Consider the following 26406-nt stretch of genomic DNA (forward strand, 5'->3'; position numbering starts at 1 on the left):
AGATACATAAATGTCAGCATGGGCTGTGAGGAGAAGACATGCCTGTCAGGAGTGTAATGTTCCCCTCAGGCAACCATGGTTACTGGAACTGTCAGACCATTCAGATAGTTTTGCTCTGGATGGTGAAAATCACACACGTGATCCTACATGTTACCTTTCTCTTTGTGAGCAAATATAGCTAATGTCTGTTCACTTTTACTGATACAGTGCCTTGTTATGCCAGCCAAAGTTTATTGTATTATTCCATATTTACAGTATATTATATTACAATAGACAACTAATAACTGATGGTATATCAGTCCATTTTAAATCTATAACAAATATGGTCAATATGAAGGAACATTCCAGGGCAAACATATACACTGTGTTATGGCTAGTGCCGAGGACAGTAGATGACTCAAAGATTGAAAAAAATAACCCCAAAGATTAAAGTCATGCACCGCCCTTTCAGTCTAGGTATAACTCAGTTCATCAGTTTTTTCCTGGAGTTTTCCTTTAAAAGGAATATTGAACATGATTTCAGATATGTGATAAACTTATTATAGAGCAAGAAGAATTGAGCAGATTGATATTTAGATTTGTGGCAAAAGATTCAGTTTAGCTTGTAATTTATTTATTTAAATTACTGTTCATTTTGGGCTTGGGAGTCCAGTGGGTGGTCCTATCAGTGATTAACATCCTTCCCTGTATAAGTGGACATATAGAGATAGCTTCCAATCACTGAATAGGACCACCCACTGGACTCCTAAGCCCAGAATGAGCAGGAATTTAAACAAATAATTGACAGGTTATCCTGTATCTGTTCCCAAAAAAACGATAGCTCAATCTGCTCAGTTCCTCCTGCTCTATAACATGCTGCCCACAGATTTACTAGCATGGTTAACGTGACAGGTTTTCCTTAGGTTAGTACATTATTTTGGTAGAGAAAACTAAGGCCTCATTCACACGGCAGGGTTTCCCGGCCGGGTGCCGGCCGTTCATAAATCGGCCGGCACCCGGCTGCATTAGGAATGATAGACCCCTAATGGGGCTATTCACACGACCGATTTTTTGACAGCTGGGAAATCCGGCCGTCAAAAAATAGGACATGCTCTATCTTCGCCCGGGCACCCGGCCGCCCGGCTCCCATAGAAGTCTATGGGGCCGGGTATTACACGGCCATCACCGGAATGTGTTCCGAGTGATGGCCGGGTTTCCCGGCGCTTGCGCTCTATCTCCTCCTCCTCACAGCGCAGAGTGCATGTGAGGAGGAGGAGTTGATGCCATTCTGACGAATGGCATCGCTGTACACTGTGTGGCAGGGCCGGGGTGTACAGCAGGTGGAAGGGAGCGCTGTGCTGGCTCCCTTCCCCTGCTTGTTAAAAGCACCCTGGCCCGGCGACACCTTCGATGGCGCCGCTAGTAGCAGCAGCTGCTGCTGCTGCTGCGGCTGCTACTACTGCAGCGATGCCACTATAGCAGAGCAGGGAGGTATCTCCCCGCTCTGCTATGTGCTAGCCGCACTTTAGCTCCTTGAAGGAGCGGAATCCCCGTGTTTTCGGGGATTCCGCTCCTGGACAGAGCGCTTGATGTCTCTGTCCATATCTGGGCAGTGACATCAGGGGAAACTCCTGAAGCGGAATCCCCGAACACATGGAGATTCCCCTTCAGGAGTTGCCGCTGATGTCACTGTCCGGATCTGCCCGGCCCGGCACGGATGCAAACCGGCCGGGCAAAATGGGCGATTTTACCGGCCGACAATCGGGCTCGGGAACGACCCAGTCGTGTGAATCCCGCCTAATGAGAAAAAAAACGTTCTCCTGGGGAGAGAACCTCGCAGAGTGATTTAACATTAGTCAAAAAGTAATATGTTAGCTGGAGTTAAAATGGAGTTAAAAATTGTAGTTAAAATGGATTGGAAAGGTGACAGTTAATGAAGGCTGCCTAGTCTAGCATCACATTCATTACTATTGTAAATGATGGGTTTATGTGTTACTATGTCATTGGAATTACTTCAAATAATTTACAAGAGTACATACTGACAGGGTTAGGTTACCAAATGCTAATTTGATTTATATGTAATAGGCAATAGACTTTAACCTCAGACATAGGCAAAACAAAACTTTAGTACAGATTGCATTCAAATATAACTCTAATTGTTTTCTAAGAAAGCCTTAGAGAATTCTGACTGCAGATTTTCTATTAACCCATAATTAGAAATAGACAATTTTATGACAGTTGAGTCTGCTGTCCCATAAGTAGAATATTGGCAGCCTGCATTATGCTAGTGCTCTTAAGTCCACCTCTGTTCTGCTCTATTATTAGAGAGGTACTGCACATAAAGAGAGCAAATCTATGAATGGAAATATGTTGCTATGAATGCAATTCACTACTATATACAGTATGTGTAAGTTCACCTTTGGTGAACCAAACGTGAGTCTACATTATAAGTTTTAAATGTTAATGAAACAGGGGTGCCTAAAATAATCTTTAATAGTATAATAAAATAAAAAGGGGTTGTTCACTTTTGATCCATTTTTGTTAGAAAAATATCTGATAACAGGTGTCTCATTGCTGGAAACCCAACGATCAGCTGTAATCTGCTGGTGAGCTTGGCAGCAGGTGTTTAATATTCCTTCAGCTCCAACACAGTTGAAATTTAGCATTACATGATGGGCATCAAAATGAAGGGGCTTTCTGTTTAATGCACGGACTTACTAAGTCCTCCAAAGTGAAAGACACTCTTTGCAAATGCTCTTTGTTCAATACTAATTGATGGAAGCTACAAATGAGGGATTCTCCTCTATTAACTTAGAATAACCTTATACCATATATGAAAGTCAGTTTTTTTAAACCAAACTGTTCCTTTAACTTAAGTGTGGTACTTTAATAACAAGCCAAACATGTTCATTTTTATACAGGTACAGGAATTTAAATAAGGTTGTGACTATTACACTAACTGACTATGATGGCTATTATGTAGCTTCTCTTAGGAGAGTGAGTACGATGTTCCAATAATTGTATATTTTTTTCTTTTAATATGAAATGTTATTTGGAGTACAGATCCCCAGGAGGGAGCTCAGCAAAATATGTAACTCTCCAGTTCTTACTTCAATACTAACCACAAGCTGCAAACACAATCCTATAACAGAAAAGAGATGAGAATGGATTGTGTATAGCGGATGTATTCCTAGCAATGACCTAATTCATACAAATGGACAGCAACAGATGTGTTACGCCAGACAAACCAGTGGGATTAGCAGGATTTTGCTTGGAAAGAGCCATTGCTGTGTAGGTATAAGATATAAGATTAATAACCAATAACAGGCAGCTTTTATTTGGGAGACATTTTCTATACAAAACATAGGAGATGCACTGAATAGTTATTAGAAGTAAGTCATAATGCATAATATTACAAGAGCATTAAAAATATTATATATTGATACATTATACATTAAAATGCCATTAATATCTATGTATTATTCATTTTCTACTTTTGTCACGTCCTGAATATGTGAAAATGTACGTCTCCAGCGTTTGGCTGATGAGCATATTTCCTATAAGAGTATGTTCACACGGCAACGCCAAATACATCTGAAATTACGGAGCTGTTTTCAGGCGAAAACAGCTCCTGAATTTCAGACGTTTTGCCAAGTGCACGCATTTTTTGCGGCGTCCATTACAGACGTAATTGGAGCTGTTTTTCAATGGAGTCAATGAAAAGCGTCTCAAATTACGTCCCAAGAAGTGACATGCACTTCTTTGAGGCGGGCGTCTTTTTACGTGCCGTCTTTTGACAGCGACGAGTAAAATTACACCTCGTCTGCACAAAACACTGTAAGACCGATTGAATTCAATGGGCAGATGTTTGCAGACGGTTTGGAGCCGTTTTTTCAGGCGTAATTCGAGGCGTAAAACGCCTGAATTACGTCCGTAATTAGGGTGTGTGAACATTCCCTTAGAGAGCTGTATTTCCTTAATATAAGACAACGGAGGCAGACTAGGGATTTGTCTTAAAGTATTTTTAGCCTATCTTGTCTTGTATGGGGAAAAATATGGCTCCATAAAAGGATATTCGCCTGTTGCGGAAACGTAGGCAAAGCACAATTTGACCGATTTTCTCATCTCTACTCTTAACCTCTTGATTCGCACAACACATTTTTAAAATTCCCAGTTTTCATATTCCCCGTGGAAAACCACAATACCCCGGAACAGTGAGAGCCACAGTACCCTCATAACAGTGCTAGTCATGGACCCTAAAAGAGGTGCCAAGTGTTGTCTAATAAAAACAAAGGAAGATAATGCCATGCTCAGGAGCAGAACAAGGAACATATCTAAAAATTAATAATCCATGTGGGGACACAAATTGATATGGAAAAGTAAAGTGTCAATGTCAACCAGGTTTTCACAGAATCGAGCATTTAAACATTCTAAAGGGTTCTTAGGACCTGTTGGTTATTTTTCTTTCCCTTTGGAGACATAGTAAAACAAAAGAAAATTGTAAATAACCTACAGTTGGTACTCTAAGCTATGTAGTCATATTACAAAAATATGCAATAATCTTGATCTCTTGTATAGTCAATAATGGCATAAAGTCATCAACGACTACTGTATATAGTCAGTTAGGTAGTAACCCACACAGCAGGTCTGCACTGTAATCCAGGTAGCACTATGCTATTTACAGGCTACTATAAACATTTACATAAAGGGTATGCCCAGACGTGGCGGAGTTCTGCATACACTGTGTTGCAGATTCTGTTGTGGCTTTGCCTAAAATGGGCATTAAATTGATGCAGACTAGCCATTGTGTATTGAGGGGAAGAGGGCTTCCCTTCTCTCTATCAGTGCAGGATAGAGAGAAGGGACAGCCCTTTCCCTAGGAAAAGTAAAAAGAAATTCATACTTACCCGGCCGTTGTCCATCCCTCTTTCACCATCCAGCCCGACCTCCCTGGATGACGTGGTAGTCCATGTGACCGCTGCAGCCTGTGATTGGCTGCAGCCGTCATTTGGACTGAAACGTCATCCTGGGAGGCCGGACTGGAGGAAGAAGCAGGGAGTTCTCGGTAAGTATGAACTTCTATTTTTTTTACAGGTTGCTGTATATTGTGATCGGTAGCCACTGTCCAGAGTGCTGAAACAGTTACTGCCGATCGCTTAACTCTTTCAGCACCCTGGACAGTGACTATTTACTGATGTCGCCTAGCAACGCTCCCGTAATTACGGGTGCACACACGTAGTCACCCGTAATTACGGGTGCACACACGTAGTCACCCGTAATTATGGGAGCCCCATTGACTTCCTGAGTCTAGCTGTAGACCTAGAAATACATAGGTCCAGCCAGAATGGAGAACTATCATGTTAGTAAAACCAATACGCTCCGCAGCACACATAACATCTGCAGACTTCATTGCGGAATTTTGACTCTCCATTGAAGTCAATGGAGAAATTCCGCAATGAGTCCGCAACAAGTCCGCTACACGTCCGCAACAGTCAGTGTATGCTGCGGACACCAAATTCCGTACCGCAGCCTATGCTCCGCAGCGGAATTGTCCACAACGTGTAAACGGACCCAACTAAAAAGCTGTGGAAGGCAATGGAGAAATGTGTACTCTGCGGATTTCCGCTGCGGACTGTCCGCAGCGGAATTCCAGAGCAATTCCGCCACGTCTGGTCATGCCCAAACTATGACTATAAGGTATGTTCACACAGGGCGGATACGTTGTGTAGAAGCACACAGCGTCTCTGCCCTGGCCACCGCAGGGAATCCCGGACGAAAAACCACACCAAATTGTGGTGCAGTTTTTCGGCTGAAATGTCCACTGCAAAAAACTGCACATAAAAAAAGAAACAGTTTCATACTTACGTAGCCATGGTGATGTGTGCCTCTGACGTCCAGCAGGCCGGCCTCCTGGGATGACATTTCATCCCATCTGATCGCTGCAGCCTGTAATTGGCTGCAGCGGTCACATGGGATGAAACGTCATCCCAGGAGTTCGGCCTGGACGAAGAAGCACAGAATTCTGGGAAGGTATAAGATTTTTTCTTCTGAGTTGAGATTTTTGCGGTGTAAAAGACCGGAGGCCGGGCTGGATGCAGAAGCAGAGAGTAAGTATAATCTTTTATTTTTGAGTCGACTGCGCAATTCATTCTGTCAAAACGACAGAACCCTTACACAACGGTGACAAACGGAAACCATTTGCACCAGAGCCGTCACCATTGAAATCAATAGGGATGCAAACGGAAACCTATGGTTTCTGTTTGTTTCAGTCATGGTTCCGTTCATGGGTTTCCCTGACGGAAAGCTCAGATGGAACCCATGAACGGAGCCCTGACACAGATGTGAACGAAGCCTAAATGGGCAATTTTTAACATAAAAGAGGGAAAGCTAAAAAGGTTGTTTCATACCCAACCTGAGGGTGCTGTGGGTTCAGTGGGGAAAATGCTGCTGACAGGTTCCCTTTAGAATAGTTCATGCAGAGATATGAGAGGCGCGCCGAGAAGCCGAAGCTGAAGTGGTTATCATGTGACTGCTGCAGCCAATCAGAAGTGAGTCGTTGGCAACATTGCTTTCCTTTTATATATTAGTATGATTATTCTTTATATTTTATAATTTATAGTTTCTTTAAGGATAATATATGTGTTACTATAGACTTTTTTTTTTCTAAATGCTGATGTAGCATATAAGTGAATAATATATTTAACTTAACCATGTCAAACAGCTCTATATTAATATGGTAATATATTATAGAAATGTTACTTAAAAGTGAACAGCTTTCTAAGTTATTACGGAATACAATAGAGATTATGTTCCCCAAAATCTTATTAACATTGTAATAGAACGCAAAGTATAAAAAAAGAAACCAAAGCCTTATCCTTCTGCAGGTCACAGAAGAAATGTATTAAAATATTGTTCACCATGAATAAAGGAATCTTGTGTGTGTGTAGCTTACAATTTTGTCTAGTAATTGGATTACGTGATCACATAAAACATATTGTTTTTTTGTGCTATTCTTTTCAAACCTTTGAAATTATGTTCTGAAGTCATTATATTCATACATATGCAGAGACCATTATTGTAGGCTAATGTAATAAGTCTGTATCTATGTGTATGTCCAGCCTCTAAGGCCCTGTTCACACAGAGTATTTTGCAGGCAGAAAAAAAATCAGATTTTGAGTCAGATTTTGATCTGCTTGCACTTTCTTGTCGCGGGCAAAAAACACTGTGAAAAATGCTTTCTCTGCCTCCCATTGATTTCAATGGGGGGTCAGAGACAGAACTGCGGCAAAAAAGAGCATGTCAATTTTTTTCCCGTGAGCGCCGAAAACCGTGAGTGGGAAAAAAATGTCTCCGGCCCCCATTAAAATCAATGGGAGGCGATTTCAAGCGTTTGACGCAGTTTCCATGTCAAAATCAGCGCCAAAAAAACTCAGTGTGAACAGGGCCTAAGAGATACATACTTCCTTCCTTTATTGTTAGTATAGACAGTACAGCAGGGTTTTTGTGTTTCAGGGCTGCTGAAATGAATGGGAGTCAATTGACAGGGACATGTCATAGACTATTACAGTCTCCATCTAGCACACCCCTCTCCCCTAGAAACCAGGGAGTGTCAGGGGAGATGTATACATAGCCTTTTCTGTGTATAGTGTACAGTGTTGCTATCCTGTCTAATTTAGGGCTCCAGCAGTACAATAGAGCTCTCATTAAAGGGAACCTGTCACATTGAAAATGCAGTCCTATCAGGGGGCAGCCTGTTATAGAGAAGAAGCTGAGAGAATTTTCTTAAGTTGAATAAAGAAGGAGCGGGGCAGTAGGATCGGAAGTGTTCTGAAAAGATATATTATTTTGGGGAGCACTATAGTCTCTCTTAACCAAGGATCTACGACCAAACCATAAGGTAAAAAGCAGGTCCCACGAATCTAGTAGTTGCTTTATTTGTTGAGGAAGATTTTTATAATTAGCGTTGCATAGCAAGAGTGAATCCAATGTAATGTTTACTCCTAAAAATTTCATCGATTGCAATGACCATTGATATAGAATGGTAGATGTCAATGATAGAGTGGTTTGTAGGTGTAGATTGACATTTAGCACTTGAGATTTTGAAAGATTTATTTTAAAATTGGACAAAGAGCTAAAACGGTCTAGGATAGTATTTATGAAAGGGAAAGCTACGGATGGTTTAGTGATAAATATCAGGAGATCATCAGCAAATGCCGCAAGCTGATGGTGGGCAGTGACGGTGTAAATACCTTCAATGTTTTTGTCTTGTCTAATATTCTGGAATAGGGTTTTTACCGTGATAATAAAAAGTAAGCGACTGTCTTTGTTTTTAACATGGGCTCCCATTTCTATTAAATGTCCCCTAATAACAGATTGTGCGCTTCCCAGATAATACTTGAGGAAGTTTCTGGGTTCGAATTTAACTCAAAATATTCAGATATCTTATCAGCGATATCTTTCTTCCGTTTGTCATTGCTTAGCAAGGTTTCGTTTAAGCGCCAATAAAGCAATGGTCTCGGGAGGTCAATTGTAGTAAATTTCAAAAAGACTGAAGTATGGTCTGATAATAAGATATTACCTATACTGGTTTTAACATAGTATTGCAGAAGGTGTTGTGGTACAAATATATAGTGCAGTCATTGATACGACTTATGGGCTACAGAATAATAGGAAAAATCCTTAGTAGTGGGGTGCATTGCTCTCCAAATGTCAGCAAGGCCTGATGACAACTACTTAGACTTAAGTTTCCTCAAGGCATTACCTGATAGGGCAGAACTACGGGAGGAGGAACTCCGGGTTAAGCGTTGCATTTCTATCTCCACCTAGTATCACAAAACCCTCTGCAAAGTCTTGGAATTTAGCCAGAATCTTCAGTAACCAAGAAACTTGCCGAGTGTTAGGAGCTTAAACATTGCCTATTCTAAACACCTGAGAGCCAATTTTACCCTTAATAGAACTATATCGTCCATCTTTGTCAACTATAGTGACTCTGAGAGAATATGGGGTGTTTTTACGTATTTCTATGCTAAATTCTCTAGAAGCTGAACTAGAGGAGGAACTATATTACCATATATCAAAGGTCATATGTGAAAGACGAGGGACATGAAAGTTCCTAAAATGGGTTTCCTGCAGAAGGGCTATAGCTGTCTTTTTGGTTTTCAGAGAGTTACAGATTTGGCACCGTTTTTTGGGGGCATCTCTAACATTATAAGACCAGACAGTAAAAGTAGCCTTGTAAAGCCAGAGGGTTGCATCAGGACAGCTCTTATAGAAAGCACATTATATGCCATCATAATGAAGCAGCAAATTTCAACATTCCAGTAATGGAAAAATTGGAGGGTAAGTGAGGTAGGGTAAAGTAGGGGGAAAAAAACACATTCAACATGACCTGCCTAAGTAGAGTCGTGTGTTAATGAACCTTCCCTTACCCATCCTATCCCTCCACCCCCACCTTTAAGAAAGACACGTGACACCGAGGTTGGATGTGAAATGGCCACAGCAGCCGTTTATTAATTTCACTGTTTTATAAAAACAATTTAAATCCGAAACCTTCGGATAACTAGTTAGGAATCCACCAGAGAATTCCTTCTAATAATTCACATGACCCAACATGGGTCAGAATCGTAAATAACAATTTTAACGTTAACATTAACCCGAGCAGAGAAAGTCCTTGAAGCTGTAAAGGATCTGCCAGGCACAGCTTCGGGGTTAACTCCCAGAACTAATCAGTCAGCACCTGAGAATACATCCCTGAGACTGACTCCTGCTTCCACCATTCAGGCTGGCAGGCTTAGGAGTGGGAGAGCCAGACTCAGCTAGCTCCCGCCCTCGGTCTATTTAAGCCTGCACTTCCTGTCCCTCGGTGCTTGTGATTCTTTCCTTGTGGTTTCCTGGCCCAGCTACAGCTCCTGCTATTTTTGATCCTGCTCCATACAGACCCTGGCTTACCGACTACTCTTCTGCTTTTCGTTTTGTACCTCGCACACTCCTGGCTTGACTCGGCTCGTTCACCACTCTGGTTGCTCATGGTGTTGCCGTGGGCAACGGCCCCTTTTCCTTGCTTGTGTTCCTTTGTATGTTTGTCGTGTTTGTCGTGCACTTACTGAGTGCAGGGACCGCCGCCCAGTTGTACCCCGTCGCCTAGGGCGGGTCGTTGCAAGTAGGCAGGGCAAGGGTGGCGGGTAGATTAGGGCTCACTTGTCCGTCTCCCTACCCCCTGCCATTACATAATCACAAGCCCATACCTAGTCTACCCCTGGTCCCTGACACCACTATGGACCCCCGTGAGACCCTGGCTCAGCAAATGCAGGGTCTCTACCTACAGGTCCAGGCCCTGTCTCAGAGGGTCAACCAGCCTGATGCTACCCTGGTAGTTCCCCTCACCGCACCTCTTGAACCCCACCTCAAGTTGCCCGACCGGTTCTCAGGGGACCGGAGGGCTTTTTTCTCCTTTCGGGAGAGTTGTAGGATTTACTTTAGTTTAAAGCCTCATTCCTCAGGTTCTGAGAGCCAGCGGGTGGGTATAATTATGTCCCGGCTCCAGGAAGGGCCCCAAGAGTGGGCCTTCTCCTTGGCTCCTGACGCCCCTGAACTTTCCTCCGTTGATTGTTTCTTTTCTGCTCTCGGACTTATTTATGACGAGACCGACAGGACTGCCTTTGCCGAGAGTCAGCTGGTGACCTTAAGTCAGGGTAAGAGACCTGTTGAGGAGTATTGCTCTGACTTTCGGAAGTGGTGCGTAGCTTCTCGGTGGAATGACCCTGCCTTAAGGTGCCAGTTTAGGTTGGGTCTGTCGAATGCCCTGAAAGACCTGCTAGTTAGCTATCCCTCTTCTGACTCCCTAGACCAGGTTATGGCTTTAGCGGTACGACTTGACCGACGTCTCAGGGAACGATGACTTGAACGTCTTGGTGTTTTCTCCTCCGACTCCCCCATGATGCCTCCCGAAGCTCCGTTGCTTCGTTCCTCCCCGAAAGATTCAGAGATACCTATGCAACTCGGGGCCTCCGTGTCCCCCCAACAACGTAGAGAATTCCGCAGGAAGAATGGTCTCTGCTTCTACTGTGGGGACGACAAGCATCAAGTGAACAACTGTCCTAAGCGTAAGATTGCAGCCAGAGAACTTCCGCGTCTAAGTGAACATCGGGGAGGTCACTTGGGCGCACAGGTATTTCCCGTAAATATGAAACGTACTAAGATCTTGCTTCCCTTTCAGGTCTCTTTTGGTGGTAGGTCTGCTACCGGCAGTGCCTTCGTGGATTCAGGGTCCTCTACTAATATCATGTCTGTGGAATTTGCTATGTCCCTTGCTATGCCTCTGATTGATTTGCCTAAACCTGTGCCGGTAGTGGGTATCGACTCCACTCCTCTTGCTAATGGTTATTTTACACAGCATACCCCTGTTTTTGAACTCCTTGTTGGCTCCATGCATTTGGAGCAATGCTCTGTACTGTTGATGCAGGGATTATCGTACGATTTGGTTCTAGGTCTTCCCTGGTTGCAGTTGCATAATCCCACGTTTGACTGGAATACTGGGGAGCTAACCAAATGGGGTAATGAATGTTGTACGTCATGTTTTTCTGTTAATTCTATTTCTCCCCCTAAGGAGGCGAATACGCTACCCGAGTTTGTTCAGGACTTCGCTGATGTTTTCTCTAGGGAGGCCTCCGAAGTGTTACCTCCTCATAGAGAATACGATTGCTCTATCGAATTGGTACCAGGAGCTAAGCTTCCTAAGGGTAGGATATTTAATCTTTCTTGTCCCGAACGTGAAGCTATGAGAGTGTATATCCAGGAATCCCTGGCCAAGGGTTACATTCGTCCCTCTTCTTCTCCGGTAGGTGCTGACTTCTTCTTCGTGGGGAAGAAGGATGGTGGTCTTAGGCCATGCATTGACTACCGTAGCCTGAATAAGATCACGGTAAGGAACCAGTATCCCCTTCCTTTGATTCCTGATCTCTTTAATCAGGTTCAGGGGGCCCAATGGTTTTCTAAATTGGATCTACGGGGGGCGTATAACCTTATTCGCATCAAAGAGGGAGATGAGTGGAAGACTGCGTTTAACACGCCCGAAGGCCATTTCGAATACCTCGTCATGCCCTTTGGGTTGTGTAATTCCCCTGCGGTCTTCCAGAATTTCATAAATGAGATTTTGAGAAATTACCTGGGGATTTTTCTGGTAGTGTACCTAGATGACATACTGGTGTTTTCCAAGGACTGGTCCTCCCACATTGAGCATGTCAGGAAGGTGCTCCAGGTCCTTCGGGAAAACAATCTGTTTGCCAAAACCGAAAAATGTGTGTTTGGGGTACAGGAGATTCCATTTTTGGGTCAAATCCTCACTCCTCATGAATTCCGCATGGACCCCGCCAAGGTTCAGGCTGTGGCGAAATTGGTCCAACCTGCCTCCCTGAAGGCGTTACAGTGTTTTTTGGGGTTCGCTAATTATTACAGGAGATTTATTGCTAACTTCTCGGTCATCGCTAAGCCCCTTACGGACCTCACTCGCAAAGGTGCTGATCTCCTCCACTGGCCTCCTGAGGCTGTCCAGGCTTTTGAGGTCCTTAAGAAGTGCTTTGTCTCGGCCCCGGTGCTGGTTCAGCCCAACCAAATGGAGCCATTTATCGTGGAAGTTGACGCATCTGAGGTGGGAGTGGGGGCTGTCTTGTCCCAGGGTACCAGGTCCCTCACCCATCTCCGCCCCTGTGCCTACTTCTCCAGGAAGTTTTCGCCAACTGAAAGTAACTATGATATTGGCAACCACGAACTCTTAGCCATTAAATGGGCATTTGAAGAGTGGCGCCACTTCCTGGAGGGGGCTAGGCACCAGGTAACGGTCCTTACCGACCAAAAGAATCTGGTTTTCCTAGAATCTGCCCGGAGGCTAAACCCGAGACAAGCTCGATGGGCGTTATTTTTTACCAGATTCAATTTTTTGGTTACCTATAGGGCTGGGTCTAAAAATATTAAGGCTGATGCACTGTCGCGTAGCTTCATGGCCAGCCCTCCTTCGGAGGAAGATCCTGCTTGTATTTTGCCTCCAGGTATAATCATTTCCTCGATCGATTCTGATTTAGTCTCTGATATTGCTGCTGATCAAGGTGCAGCTCCCGGGAACCTTCCTGAGAACAAGCTGTTTGTTCCCCTGCAATTACGGCTAAGGGTACTTAGGGAAAATCATGACTCCGCACTATCTGGCCATCCAGGCATCCTGGGTACCAAACACCTCATTTCCAGAAATTATTGGTGGCCTGGGTTGCCTAAAGACGTTAAGGCCTACGTCGCCGCTTGTGAGGTTTGTGCTAGGTCCAAGACTCCCAGGTCCCGACCAGCGGGCTTACTGCGTTCGTTGCCCATTCCCCAGAGACCTTGGACACATATCTCCATGGATTTTATCACCGATTTGCCTCCATCCCAAGGCAAGTCGGTGGTGTGGGTGGTGGTGGACCGCTTCAGTAAGATGTGCCACTTTGTGCGCCTCAAGAAACTACCCAACGCCAAAACGTTGGCTACCTTGTTTTATCAAACACATCCTGCGTCTCCATGGGGTCCCTGTCAATATTGTTTCGGACAGAGGGGTACAATTTGTTTCATTGTTTTGGAGAGCCTTCTGTATGAAGTTGGGGATTGATCTGTCCTTCTCCTCTGCCTTCCATCCTGAAACCAATGGCCAAACAGAGAGGACTAATCAATCTCTAGAACAATACTTAAGGTGTTTTGTCTCTGACTGTCAATTTGATTGGGTCTCTTTCATTCCCCTCGCCGAATTTTCCCTTAATAACCGGGTCAGTAACTCGTCAGGGGTCTCTCCTTTTTTTTGTAATTTTGGGTTTAATCCACGGTTCTCCTCCGTTTCACCTTGTAGTTCCAACAATCCCGAGGTAGAGGTCGTTCATCGGGAACTGTGCACAGTCTGGGCCCAGGTTCAGAAAAACCTAGAGGTGTCCCAGAGCGTACAAAAAACTCAGGCTGATAAAAAAACGTTCTGATAACCCCCTGTTTATGGTCGGGGATCTGGTGTGGTTGTCGTCTAGGAACTTGCGTCTCAAGGTTCCGTCCAAGAAGTTTGCTCCCCGGTTTATTGGGCCGTATAAGGTCATTGAGGTCCTCAATCCTGTCTCCTTCCGACTGGAGTTACCCCCGTCTTTTCGGATACACGACGTGTTTCATGCCTCCCTCCTCAAACGCTGCTCCCCGTCCTTGGCTCCCTCGAGGAGACCTCCTGTTCCCATCCTCACCCCTGAGGGGGTGGAATTTGAGGTGGCCAGGATTGTGGACAGCAAGATGGTCCAAGGCTCCCTCCAGTACCTGGTCCATTGGAGAGGATACGGGCCCGAGGAGAGGACTTGGGTACCCGCCCGGGATGTTCACGCTGGGGTATTGGTCAGGAGGTTCCACCTGCGTTTCCCCAGTAAGCCAGGTCCACTTAGAAAGGGTGCGGTCGCCCCTCATAAAAGGGGGGGGTACTGTAAAGGATCTGCCAGGCACAGCTTCGGGGTTAACTCCCAGAACTAATCAGTCAGCACCTGAGAATACATCCCTGAGACTGACTCCTGCTTCCACCATTCAGGCTGGCAGGCTTAGGAGTGGGAGAGCCTATCGTAACCTGGCCAGACTCAGCTAGCTCCCGCCCTCGGTCTATTTAAGCCTGCACTTCCTGTCCCTCGGTGCTTGTGATTCTTTCCTTGTGGTTTCCTGGCCCAGCTACAGCTCCTGCTATTTTTGATCCTGCTCCATACAGACCCTGGCTTACCGACTACTCTTCTGCTTTTCGTTTTGTACCTCGCACACTCCTGGCTTGACTCGGCTCGTTCACCACTCTGGTTGCTCACGGTGTTGCCGTGGGCAACGGCCCCTTTTCCTTGCTTGTGTTCCTTTGTATGTTTGTCGTGTTTGTCGTGCACTTACTGAGCGCAGGGACCGCCGCCCAGTTGTACCCCGTCGCCTAGGGCGGGTCGTTGCAAGTAGACAGGGCAAGAGTGGCGGGTAGATTAGGGCTCACTTGTCCGTCTCCCTACCCCCTGCCATTACAGAAGCCCTTTCAGATATTCCTTTTTTAAGAACACACCGAGTTAGCCTTCTGCAAACCACCAATTACCTCCAGCCGTAAACCAGCTCGGAAGCACCGTTCACCTCTGCAGATGGCTCCAACCACTAGAAGTCCACTTCAAGGGGATAACTCCCGATGAAGCCCTCAAGTGATATACCGACCACTAGAAGTCCACTTCAAAGGGATAACACCCGATGAAGCCTTCAAGTGATATACCTTCCACCAGAAGACCACTTCAAAGGGATAACACCCGATGAAGTCTTCAACCATGTACCTTTTTTGGGGGACGCATACCCCCCATGCGACCCCCCCACCATTTTGTACTGACTGGCCTCAAGGACTCCCCCCGCCACAGCGAAACAGGCCTTGACCACCTTAAGCCTGTGAGTTCCGCCACACCACCACCGCCCTTTCTATTCCCTCTGCTATCGCCAAGCTCCAAAGATCAATGCCAACCTCGGTCAGATGAACCCCATCACTCCTCCAGAAGTTCCCCACTCCTGACTCCAACCGCCAATGTTTCCTTGGGACTATGTCCGACCACACTATTACCAACTTGGGATAAGAAACCCACAAACACAACATATCGTGTTTGATATCCTGCACCAACTCACGAAAGGGGCGGACTCTTAAGTCATTCCCACCCACCTGCAACACTAAGACCTCCGGAACCCTATCAAGCCGGGCATATGTCTGGAATTCCGCCAACACCCTGCTCCAAGACATACCTCTAAATCCCAGTCAATGCACAACCGCATCCTGTCGCGGAATGCGCAACTGGCGACCGTCCGGGCGGACGTCCGCCCTCAAAGCCCCCCAGTGCACGTAAGAATGACCCAGCAACCACACCAAACACGGAGGCGAATCTGAAACGAAAAAAACAATTAGACACCACCATATAAAACATTTCTTAAGCGTTAACAACAAACCTCATAACAAATGGGGGCGGACATAGGACTTAAATCTGTTGGACTCCCAACGACCAATGCGCCGCACCCCTTCATCATCCAACCCTCAGCGCCCCGCTTCAGTTGCTGCGCCAATCCTGAAGGAATGAGATGAATATGAGCCCGCTGCGACACCAACCGCCGTCAGACATTTTTTAAATACAGCTCCAAACTGAAACCTGGACAAAAACGACCCGTCCACATGACGTAACAAAGGCAAATCTGGAGACCCCGCTTGCGGCTTAAAACCCTGCATGCACTCTACTGGGCACATAACCGACCCCGGGAGGGTGAACAAAACTATCAGCTTACCCTTCCCTAATTGGTCAGTTTTTGACCGACGCAACCATACCTCCAGCCGATCTGCGAATAGGCTCACCTCCCCAGATCTCAGCCCCCCTGCCTGTTTGGTACTTGGCGACACCAACTCACCTATTCTAAATGCCCCAAAGAACGCTAACGAAAAAGCTAACCGAAACAAACCCATTTTGTCTGAAGAACGACAGACCGATGCTAATGAACCACCCAACGAGCTAAGCAACGCAAACGACACAGGCCTTCTACTATCCGCCTCCACTCTACCTCGGCGCAACCCCTTCAAAGCCTGTAACACCAGAAATTCCTTCGATACATCCTGAAAGCCTCGCAACTTAAAACCAAACGCCACCGCAGATATGAACCGGTTCACCTTTGCCAATGAAAACCCCGCCTCCCAGGCGTCCCCTAACCAGTACAAAAGTGCCACCAACCTGTCTCTATTCGTATTGACGTCACCCAACTCTCTTACCCACTCCTCCCACTGCCTTCAACAAGCAGAATAAGCACTCCACGTCGTGCGCGCCAAAGACCTTTGTACCAGTTGTTCTACGGGACCGAGACCAGATCCCAAAGATGTTCCGGACAAGCCAAACCGAGACATTCCGCTCACGGTGCCAATTGCCGAAACCGGTCCCACTGCGAGCGAGAAAGAGCATCAGCGATACAATTCCGTACTCCCGGCACATGCACCGCCACCACCCACGCGTTCAACGACAAACACACCAACACTAAATGTCGCAACAATTGAACTACCGGAGGAGAGGACGCCGTGATGTTATTAATGGCCAGCACCACCCCCATGTTGTCGCAGTAAAAATGAACCTTCTTATCCCTGAGCCTGTCCCCCCAAATGGTCGCCGCCACCACGATGGGGAACAGCTCGAGCAGGGCCAGATTCCGCGTGAGTCCACTGGACACCCAACTAGCCGGCCATTGACCTGCGCACCACGGACCTCCCCCGTAAGCTCCAAAACCGCCCGCCCCAGCCGCATCCGTAAAAATATTCAAATCACTCGTATCCTGCGCTAGGGCCATCCATAGCGAGCGACCATTGTACTGGCCCAAGAAGTCATCCCAAACCTGAAGATCAGCTCGATGCTCCTCCTTGAGCCGCAAAAAATGATGCGGCGCACGCACTCCCGCCGTTGCCGCCGCCAACCGTCTACTAAACACCCTCCCCATTGGCATAATCCGGCAGGCGAAATTCAACTTTCCCAGCAGCGACTGAAGCTCCCGCAGCGTCATTTTCTTCAGTCTACAAGCCCGCCGTACCTCCAGCCTCAAAGCACCCAACTTATCCTCAGGGAGACGACACTCCATTGCCACCGAATCTATTTCGATTCCTAAAAAACAAATAGTCGCTACCGGGCCCTCCGTTTTTTCTGGCGCCAAAGGGATCCCAAAATCCCTCGCCACCTTCTGTAGCGCATAAAGCAAATTACCGCAAACCGGCGAACCCCCCGGGCCAACGCACAAAAAATCATCTAAGTAATGGATCAACGAGTCGACCCCGGATACTCCCCTCGTTACCCACTCCACGAAGCTACTAAACGCCTCGAAGTATGCACAAGAAAGGGAACACCCCATCGGAAGGCACCGATCCACGTAAAAAGCCCCATTCCAAAAACAACCCAACTGCCGTTGGCTTTCTGGATGAACTGGCAACAACCTGAACGCCGCCTCGATGTCGGTTTTCGCTAGCAGCGCGCCTGGACCCGCAGCCCGCACTAAACCCACCGCCTTATCGAATGAGGTATAGACTACGGAGCACAACTCGTGATCAATCCCGTCATTTACCGACGAACCCTTGGGATACGATAAGTGTTGAATCAAACTAAATTTTCCGGGCTCGCGCTTAGGAACAATACCCAACGGGGACACAACTAAATCTTTTACAGGCGAATCAACAAAAGGCCCCGACATGCGACCCAACGCCACTTCTTTTAACAATTTTTCCGACACAACCTTGGCATGCAAGTAAGCCGATTTTAAATTCCTCTGCGTAACCAGAACCTCATAAGGAGGCGGGGGACTAACAAAACCAACACAAAACCCCTCGTAAAGCAACTTAGCCGCCGCCCTATCCGGATACTCATTTAGATAAGGGGCCATCTTTTCCACCTTCACCGGTGACACCCCCTTGACCAGCCGCGGAGGACTGGTTCCCTGACCTCTTTTTTCGCAGACATTTTGCCGCCCCGTGTGATGCACCATTACACTCGGAACACACGTGCTTGAACTTGCACGTGGCCCCGAACTTACACTGGCCTTCATTAAATTGCCAGCAAAAACCCGCCTTTCCCCCGCCGCCTTGTCCAACCTGACTAGACTGGCCTCCTTGGCCGCCGCTCCCGGGAAAGGACTGCCTAACCGGAGCCGTAACCCGTAACCAGAGAGCAATATCCTTCTGGTCCCACCGAATCGCCGGCCGAACCGCTGACGGAATTGCTCATCGTATCGCAGCCACGCCTGACCCCCATACTCCCTATGAGCCTCCCCAATGGCATCAAAATAACAAAACAACGCCGAACAATTTTCCGGCGCCTTTTCCCCTATCACACTAGCCAATATGGCGAACGCCTGCGACCAATTAACGAACGTCTGCGGGATAAGCCTATACCGCCGCCGTTCCTCCTCGTCCTTTTTACTCTCGTCCCGCTTGCTCTTATCCAAATTAAATTTAGCGAGCGGCAAGAGAGAAAAAATCTCAACATATTCGTCCTTCCAGATCCGCTCACGCACCTCCTGCTTTAAATGCGCCCCCAACGGACCTTCGAAACAAACATACACCTCCCCACGAGCACGATCATCAATACGCACCCGATCGCTATCTTTTTGTGCCTCGGTCTGTACCGACACCGCGACCGCCTCTCTAACCGCCGTCACGGGCCGCGCCTGTAACAATCCCGCGTCCCTGGGGCCCTCCCACACTACCGCCGGGGACACCTCCGCGACTACCGGCGCCGCCGCCCTATCTAGGCGCCCGACCAGCTCCCTCAAGCAACCCACTAAGTCTGCCAGACCCGCGCAATCGCGCCCGCCCGCGCCACTACCGGCCACCGATGCGACGCTAGCAGCCCCCCCGCCGACACCCGACATAAAAATCGCTGGATATGACAATGATGGAGTTATACACTCACCGGGCCGCACAGGCGCTGTGTTCCCGTCAGCCGGACCATCCTGACCTCGACGATACGCGTCCAGTTCACCTTCCTCCAGCTCTTCTCTCGCAGACGACTGGCCATCCCACCGACATCTTCGGATCGGAGATGATGAAGCGCTGACCGATGGGCCGGCAACCTGCCGCCCGACCGCTGGAACCCAGACTTCCGACCGGACCTGTTGCCTCAACGTCGCTGCAGATCTAGGCGTCCGTCTTGATGATCCTGAAGAAGCCTGCCCCCTGGCCGGAACATCACCAGGCGGGGCGGCCGTACCTTGTCCTCCAAATCTTCCATCCGATGGGGGAGGGGTGACAGGGAGCCCGGCCTGCGACTCCCTGCTTACCGCCAGACCCCGTCGCGGCTTGGGATTCCTGCCAGGACGCAGGGCCTGGGAAGGGGCGGTCCTCCCAGCTGCCTGGCCTGCAGCGTCCGTGATCGGGCTCCCTCTGCGACGCCGTGTCCGCGGGACTGCCTCAGGACTGAGGCGCTCTGGAGGTCGAGACCGCCGGGAGGGATGGGTCGACCCGGCCTGAGTCGCCGTCACCCCCGGCAACGCTCTCTGCCTGCTCCGAGCAGGAGCGGTTGTTGCCGACTCCCCCCCCGCCGCCATAGTCATGCTAGGAAGGGGGCCAGGGGAGGGGAGCCTGTCCCTTGCAACAGACCCCGAACGCCTGGCCTGACGTGGCGAAACGGCGTCCGGGATCCTCGTTAGTGCAGCCACGGTCTCTCCCAGCCATCCGGGACCGTGGTGCACAGCAGCGGCACGCAGCCGCTCTAATAATACTGCCTCCGACATGGTTAGTAGCGCGGGCAACGGGGAGCTTGTCTTTCCCTGTGCTACTCCTCCCGCTGCTTCCGGCTCAATGCCGAAAACAGCGGGAAGCGCAGCAACGGCCCCCTGACTCCTCCTTGTCCCTCCTCCAACTCCCTCCAACTCTCCCCTACCTATTAACCTTTTTCCTACCAGGGAGGTCATGGAGGCTTCCCCTTAAGCCCTGCAGGCTGCGTCCCTTTGTTTCTGTGATTTAGAGGCACTCACGGGTTCCCAAGAGGTAGCGACTGGGAGAGGAGGAAACGGTGCGACATTCTGTGCATTCCAATCCATGATATCCAAAGGATCTAAGCCCAAGTGCTCGTACACAGCTGTAAGGACCGCAACAGCTCTTATAGCTATTCATCTCCCCGGGAAATGAATCAGGAGACCAAACGGATGGAGCCATCGATAGAGTAATTTCCGTTCCTTCAAAATGTCTAAAAGAGGTTAGAGAGTGCGTCTCTTTTTAAGATCTTGGAAAATCGAGATGGTTGCTCCTTCATAGAGCAACGTAGAGGAAGATCGTGCTATATTACGCAACTTTTCTTTAGTTTGGAAGTTCGCAAGCCTGCAAATCACATCACTGGGTGACTCATGAGGCTTAGGAGGAGGTCCCAAAGCTCTATGCGCTCGGTCCAAAGTAATGTTCTCTGGGGAGTCCCGATCTAGCATGGAAGTAAAGAACTTAGTAACTGCAGACAGTAAGACATCAGAGGCTACCAAATGCGGGAAGCCTTAAAGGGGTTTTCCGGAAGCAATTAACTAATTTCTATTTCACTGCACATATAAAAATAATAAAATTTGTAATATACTTACATTTTGATTTGATCTTCTAAAACCCGATTCCAGCGCTGGTCACGTGATGCGTCTCCAGTGGCAAAATCCTTACTTCCATGATCTGAGTTCCGTTTTCTGGCTAGCTCAATGTACGGGTACATCATTCCTGACGTCACTATACACTGAGGGAAGTGGTGGACCAGATACTCTCTTTCTTCTGATAGTTTCTGGTCTGCTGCTAGGGGAGAGAAACATTGCTGGTCTCTGAGCATGCGTGGTTTCTCCACTAGCTATGTTTACCACGCATGCTCACTCCTGCGCTATCACAGCGCCTCCGCGTCATTTTCTCCCTCTAGCAGCGGACCGGAAACTATCAGAAAATATCAGATGTCAGGAGCCAGTTGCTCTGACAAGGACTCTGGCGCTGGGGTTAGGGGATTTCACAGAGTCCCAGAGCAGAGCCTATACTAGCGCTCTACCCGGGACTCTGGCTCTGGGGAAGACCCTGAAAACACTGTCCATATATGGACAGTGATGTCAGGGAATTCCAGAGTCCCGGAGCAGAGCCTATACTAGCGCTCTGCCCGGCACTCCCCTCTGGGGAAGCCCCTGACCACACTGTACATATATGGACAGTGATATCAGGGGATTCCACAGAGTCCCGGAGCAGAGTCTATACTAGCACCCTGCCCGGGACTCCGCTCTGGGGAAGCCCCTGACAACACTGTACATATATGGACAGTGATGTCAGGGGATTCCACAGAGTCCCGGAGCAGAGTCTATACTAGCGCTCTGCCCTGCTCTGAGACTCTATCTCTGGGGTCAAATGAAGTTTTTTTTTTACAATTATGTAAGAGAGTGTTGTTTGGTAAAGCACTGATATGTTGCAGGTTTATCGTTAGCTCTCACTGGTCTAATGAGAGCAGTAAAATGGCAATGGAGATTTTTTATAGCTGCTTGTAGTAGGCGTGATGAATCCCTGCTGTTGCCGGTGCATTGCATGCTGGGACACAAGTGGTGCATGCCGGGAACTGTATGACCGGAAGAGCAAGACAACGAACACACTGAGGTAAACAAACCTCTCAATGTAAACAAAAGAGAATAATGGTAAATAAAAAAATTAAAATATAGATAACGATATTCAGGGACATTAATAGATAAATTGAGAAGCATTGCAGTGATAAAAAAAAAAAAAGTATTGGAAAACCCCTTTAAGACGTAAATTATTGTGGCGTTCCTGATTTTCTTGATCCTCCACAAGAGAATACAACAGGTTAATATCAGCTTGAGAATGTTCCAGATTGTGTGCCCACTCCGTATTGTACTCAATAATAGCAGCTTGGTTGGATTTGAGAGTTTCCACCCTAGTTCCCAGGTGTTTCAGATCTTGTTTGATCTCTTTTACATCTTGAATGAGTGGAGTGAGAATTTCTGCTAGTATGTATTTCATAAATGCCCTTGAGACTGGCACGTCATCGGACAGATTTTGCTCTTCCAGTTCAGACTCCCTATCTCCTTCCGAATATTCCATATCAGCAGAGGGGAAAGTTTTGCGCTTCGCCCCTGCCAGTTTCTCGTCATATTTGACGGTACATTTGCCTTCCTCATATATTTATCAATGTCCCCTTGTCCAGGTGCAGATTTAGGGTGATGCGGGATGTCCTTAGTATGGTTCTTTTGCGATTTGACCATTCTTATATTATAGAAGCAATATTACAAATAGTGATTTAAAGTACCGAACAAAAACACTGTTGTGGGAAAGTGGCCCAAAACTGACAGAAAATTTGCTGAATTGCTGTTTTTATTTCCATTTCCCTTAAAAAATGTATAACATTTTTCAATACGTTATATGTAACATAAAATGTCATTATAAAGTACAGCTCGTCGTGCAAAAAACAAGCCCTGATATGGCTACATCAACTGAAATATTAAAACGCTAGTGCTCTTGCAACGCAGAAGTTGAAATAAACTAAAAAAAGATGTCCTCACCGCCCAAAATAACTGTGTCCTTTATAGTGGCTGGAGATCTGCTATTCTAATACAGAGCCTAAATCTTCTGCATGGATGTAAGAATTAAATTATAAATTTCTGTATTTAGGTGGGGGATTTAGGAGCTTGCGGCATATTGTTTAATGTATGAAATGTTTGTGGTAAGTTCCATAGTTTTCCCCTTGTGGTGTCTGTAGTCATCAAGAATTATACAAGTTATCTATAGGTCTATGAAGAGGATTTAGAACTGTATCAGAAATATGGAACTATAATTGTACTGTATATAGCAAAATTAATCAGCACAGAAATGTTTGTTCATTTAACATACAAAAAACTTGTTCAAGGGCGGGCATTCAGTTAAAATCTGGTCTCTGTCATTAAGACCAGTGTCACACACACAGTTTTGATGCAGTTTTTGGTGCAGTATATGGCTCCGATTTCGACCAAACACAGGAAAGGACACAAAAGAAAGCAAATTCATTATTTTCTTTATAACTTACCTTCCTTTTGCATCCACTGGCTTTGGCTAAGAAAAATTGACCCGAAAACTGCACTAAAAATTGAATCAAAACTATGTGTGATCCTGGCCTTTATTGCAAAAAACATTGTTGGACATTAGACTTAATTTCAGGCAACATAGCAAGGTTACTGTAAACCGCATTGTGCGTGACTAATATAAACCATTTGCCTGTGGCCATTTGGCAGTGAGAAAACATAATTGATGTGGATACTTGTTTTTAGACTGTTTCGGAATCGAAAATTTTGAACAAATGTTGTAAAAAGTATGAATGGTCACATCTATGATTTTTATGCCTGGAATAATAAATTTAGTGTTCATCACATGACTAGAACTGATTTTTTTTTCTACTAGAAGTAAACAATATTGAATGATACTGTAGCATTTAGAGATCTTAAAAATCATGAAGAAGTGATATTGGAAAATTGTATAGCTTTTCATTTGACAATGAATAACCTTGATTTAAACTTGTAATACCCTTATAATAATTTAGGAGCATGCTCAAAATAAAAAATAAAAAAAACCTCTCATACACTTGAGGAAAGCCTGCAAAAACAGGTGTCAAAACCCTTTAGGCCAGGATCACACACACTCAGATTTGATGAAGTTTTTGAGCCAAAAACAAAAAAGAGCATCCAAAAGGAAGGAAAGATATAAAGGGAACATTCAGACGTGGTCGAATTGACATCTCGCAGTGGAAATCTGCAGCACCCGTTTTTTCATAGGTTTCTATACATTTTTAGGTAACGTAGGTCAGATGTTGCAGAAAATAACAGTGTGGAATTTAGGCTGCGGTGCAGAATTTTCCCTCCGCAGCACGCACATTATTTTGCGGAGAAGCAACATATTTTCACTGCGGATTTCAGCCTTTGCAATGCAAAGGTTGAAATCTGCGGCGAGTCTGCTGTGATGTCTGCAACGTCTGAATTACCTGTCAAATATGAAAATGTTTTTGCAAATTCCCAATGAATCTGCAGCAATATTTTCTTCGGATGCCCAAAGAAGATGAACATGCCCAAAGAAAGGATTGATGGATCTTCTTTCTTTTGTGTCCACTCCTGTGTTTGTTTAAAAAACAGAGCCAAAAACGGCATCAAAGCTCTTGTGTGTTATCCTGGCCTTTTAAATACTGTATAAATAAATTTTTAAACATGTCCCCAATGTTGAAGAAGTCTTAAAATGAGATATGCTATAGTCCATTAACTGAATATTTGAAAGTCAACACTAGTGGAACAAAAGTTATGGTAAAGAGTAGATGTTACTTCTTATGAAGCAAAAATACAGGCACACATAGATTTAACCCCATTCAGGATTAGCATTCTTAAACAAATATGAGGAGATTGGAAATTATATTATCATAAATTATGTGATTGTAATATTAAATTAGTAACAACTATGAAATATTATTGTTTGACCAAATTTTTATCAGTCTGAACCGATCATCATTACGTTTATGAGCAGTTATCTGTGTAGCGTAGAATGCCCTCTAGTATAAGTGGATGGGACAAATTAAAAAGACTCATCTTTACTTTTAGATTTCCATTTATGTTTTTTTTTTTTTGTTAAAGTAAAACTACACTTTACATTTTGACAGATTGCCTGTAGAAAAAAGTCATAAGCCCTGTCCCGGGTTTATGGGATGCAACCAAATCCTATGATACAGCTGATAAATGCATTCACAGTTTACTCAATTTTTTTTAATCCAATGTACAGATTTTGTAGACTGTGTGGTTGAAATTGTATCCATTGCAACCATTTTTTTTTTCTCCAATACAGCTCAAATAAAAAGTAAATAAGATAATTTTAATTAAAAAAATCCTACCTTTTTGTGCATACAGTTCCTATGCAGACTTGTGTCTCCATGGTTAAAGACTAGAAACAAATAATTTATGCCGTCTAATCCTACAGTCACGTGATACCTTCCAACTGTTTCCTTATGTTCCTAACCTACAGAGAGTAGAAGAGGATCAGACTACACAAGGTTTGTTTGTAGTCTGTAACAACGGAGACACATAGGTATGCATAGTAGCTGTGTAAACAAAACGGTAGGATATTTTTATTCTAAACTATTTGCAATGCTGTTTCATTTTTTTTTTTTAGATGCCATGGAGAAATAAAAAATAGTTGTATATCCTTTAAGAACAACATTAGTCAAAATGTAAAACTGCCAACACAATAGTTAAATAGTTGAATAGTCATACCATGCTCATGAACAATTTGCATTTTCTTTTTAATTTCTTCACACATGATTTGCGCTCACAGACACTTAATTAATCTTAATAACTTAGTTTTGTCATCTTTTTGTTTTCTTCAAACCTTGAAGCTTTTCTCACAACCATTCTTTTTTTCCCTCCCTTTGTCTCTCTGCTGTCCCTGGTGTTGTCTCATGTCGTCCCCTTCTTCTCTGTCAATGTCACTTCCTGCTTTCTGCTCCTGTAGACCTGTCCGTCAGCCTCCTTGCAGTGATAGTTATTGTGTGTGGGCTGGCCCTGGTGGCAGTTTTTCTCTTTCTCTTTTGGAAGCTGTGGTGGGTGCCCTGGAGGAACAAGACTGTGTCATCCAACCCGACTGCACCTCAGAACATCTCCACCTACAGTGAGATAACCACTGAAAAAGAAGTCATGGCTGACAAGCTGAGGGATGCAAGCAACTTTGGCTTTCTGGAAGCAGCGGTTAAAATAAGCCACACCTCCCCGGATATACCAGCGGAGGTCCAGATGTCAATGAAAGAGCACATGATACGTCGCACCAGAATACAGAGACAAACCACTGAGCCAGCTTCTTCTACCAGGTAAAACTTTTCTACAACCGTTTCATGTCTTTGCTATGATGAAATCAGATTATTCATTATA

General features: G+C 45.9%; 1 protein-coding gene across 2 annotated transcripts in view; it reads left to right on the forward strand.

Annotated features, from left to right (window-relative positions):
• The window catches only part of SYT6 (synaptotagmin 6), a 417641-nt gene that overhangs the window by 244915 nt on the left and 146320 nt on the right, over positions 1 to 26406 (forward strand). For both annotated transcript variants that reach the window (XM_075853823.1, XM_075853825.1), the window contains exon 2: positions 25994 to 26345. In XM_075853823.1, coding sequence (XP_075709938.1) covers positions 25994 to 26345 — 352 coding nt within the window. The remainder of the gene's footprint in view (positions 1 to 25993; positions 26346 to 26406) is intronic.

The sequence above is a fragment of the Rhinoderma darwinii genome, chromosome 2 (assembly GCF_050947455.1).
Source record: "Rhinoderma darwinii isolate aRhiDar2 chromosome 2, aRhiDar2.hap1, whole genome shotgun sequence".
Taxonomy (NCBI): Eukaryota; Metazoa; Chordata; class Amphibia; order Anura; family Rhinodermatidae; genus Rhinoderma; species Rhinoderma darwinii.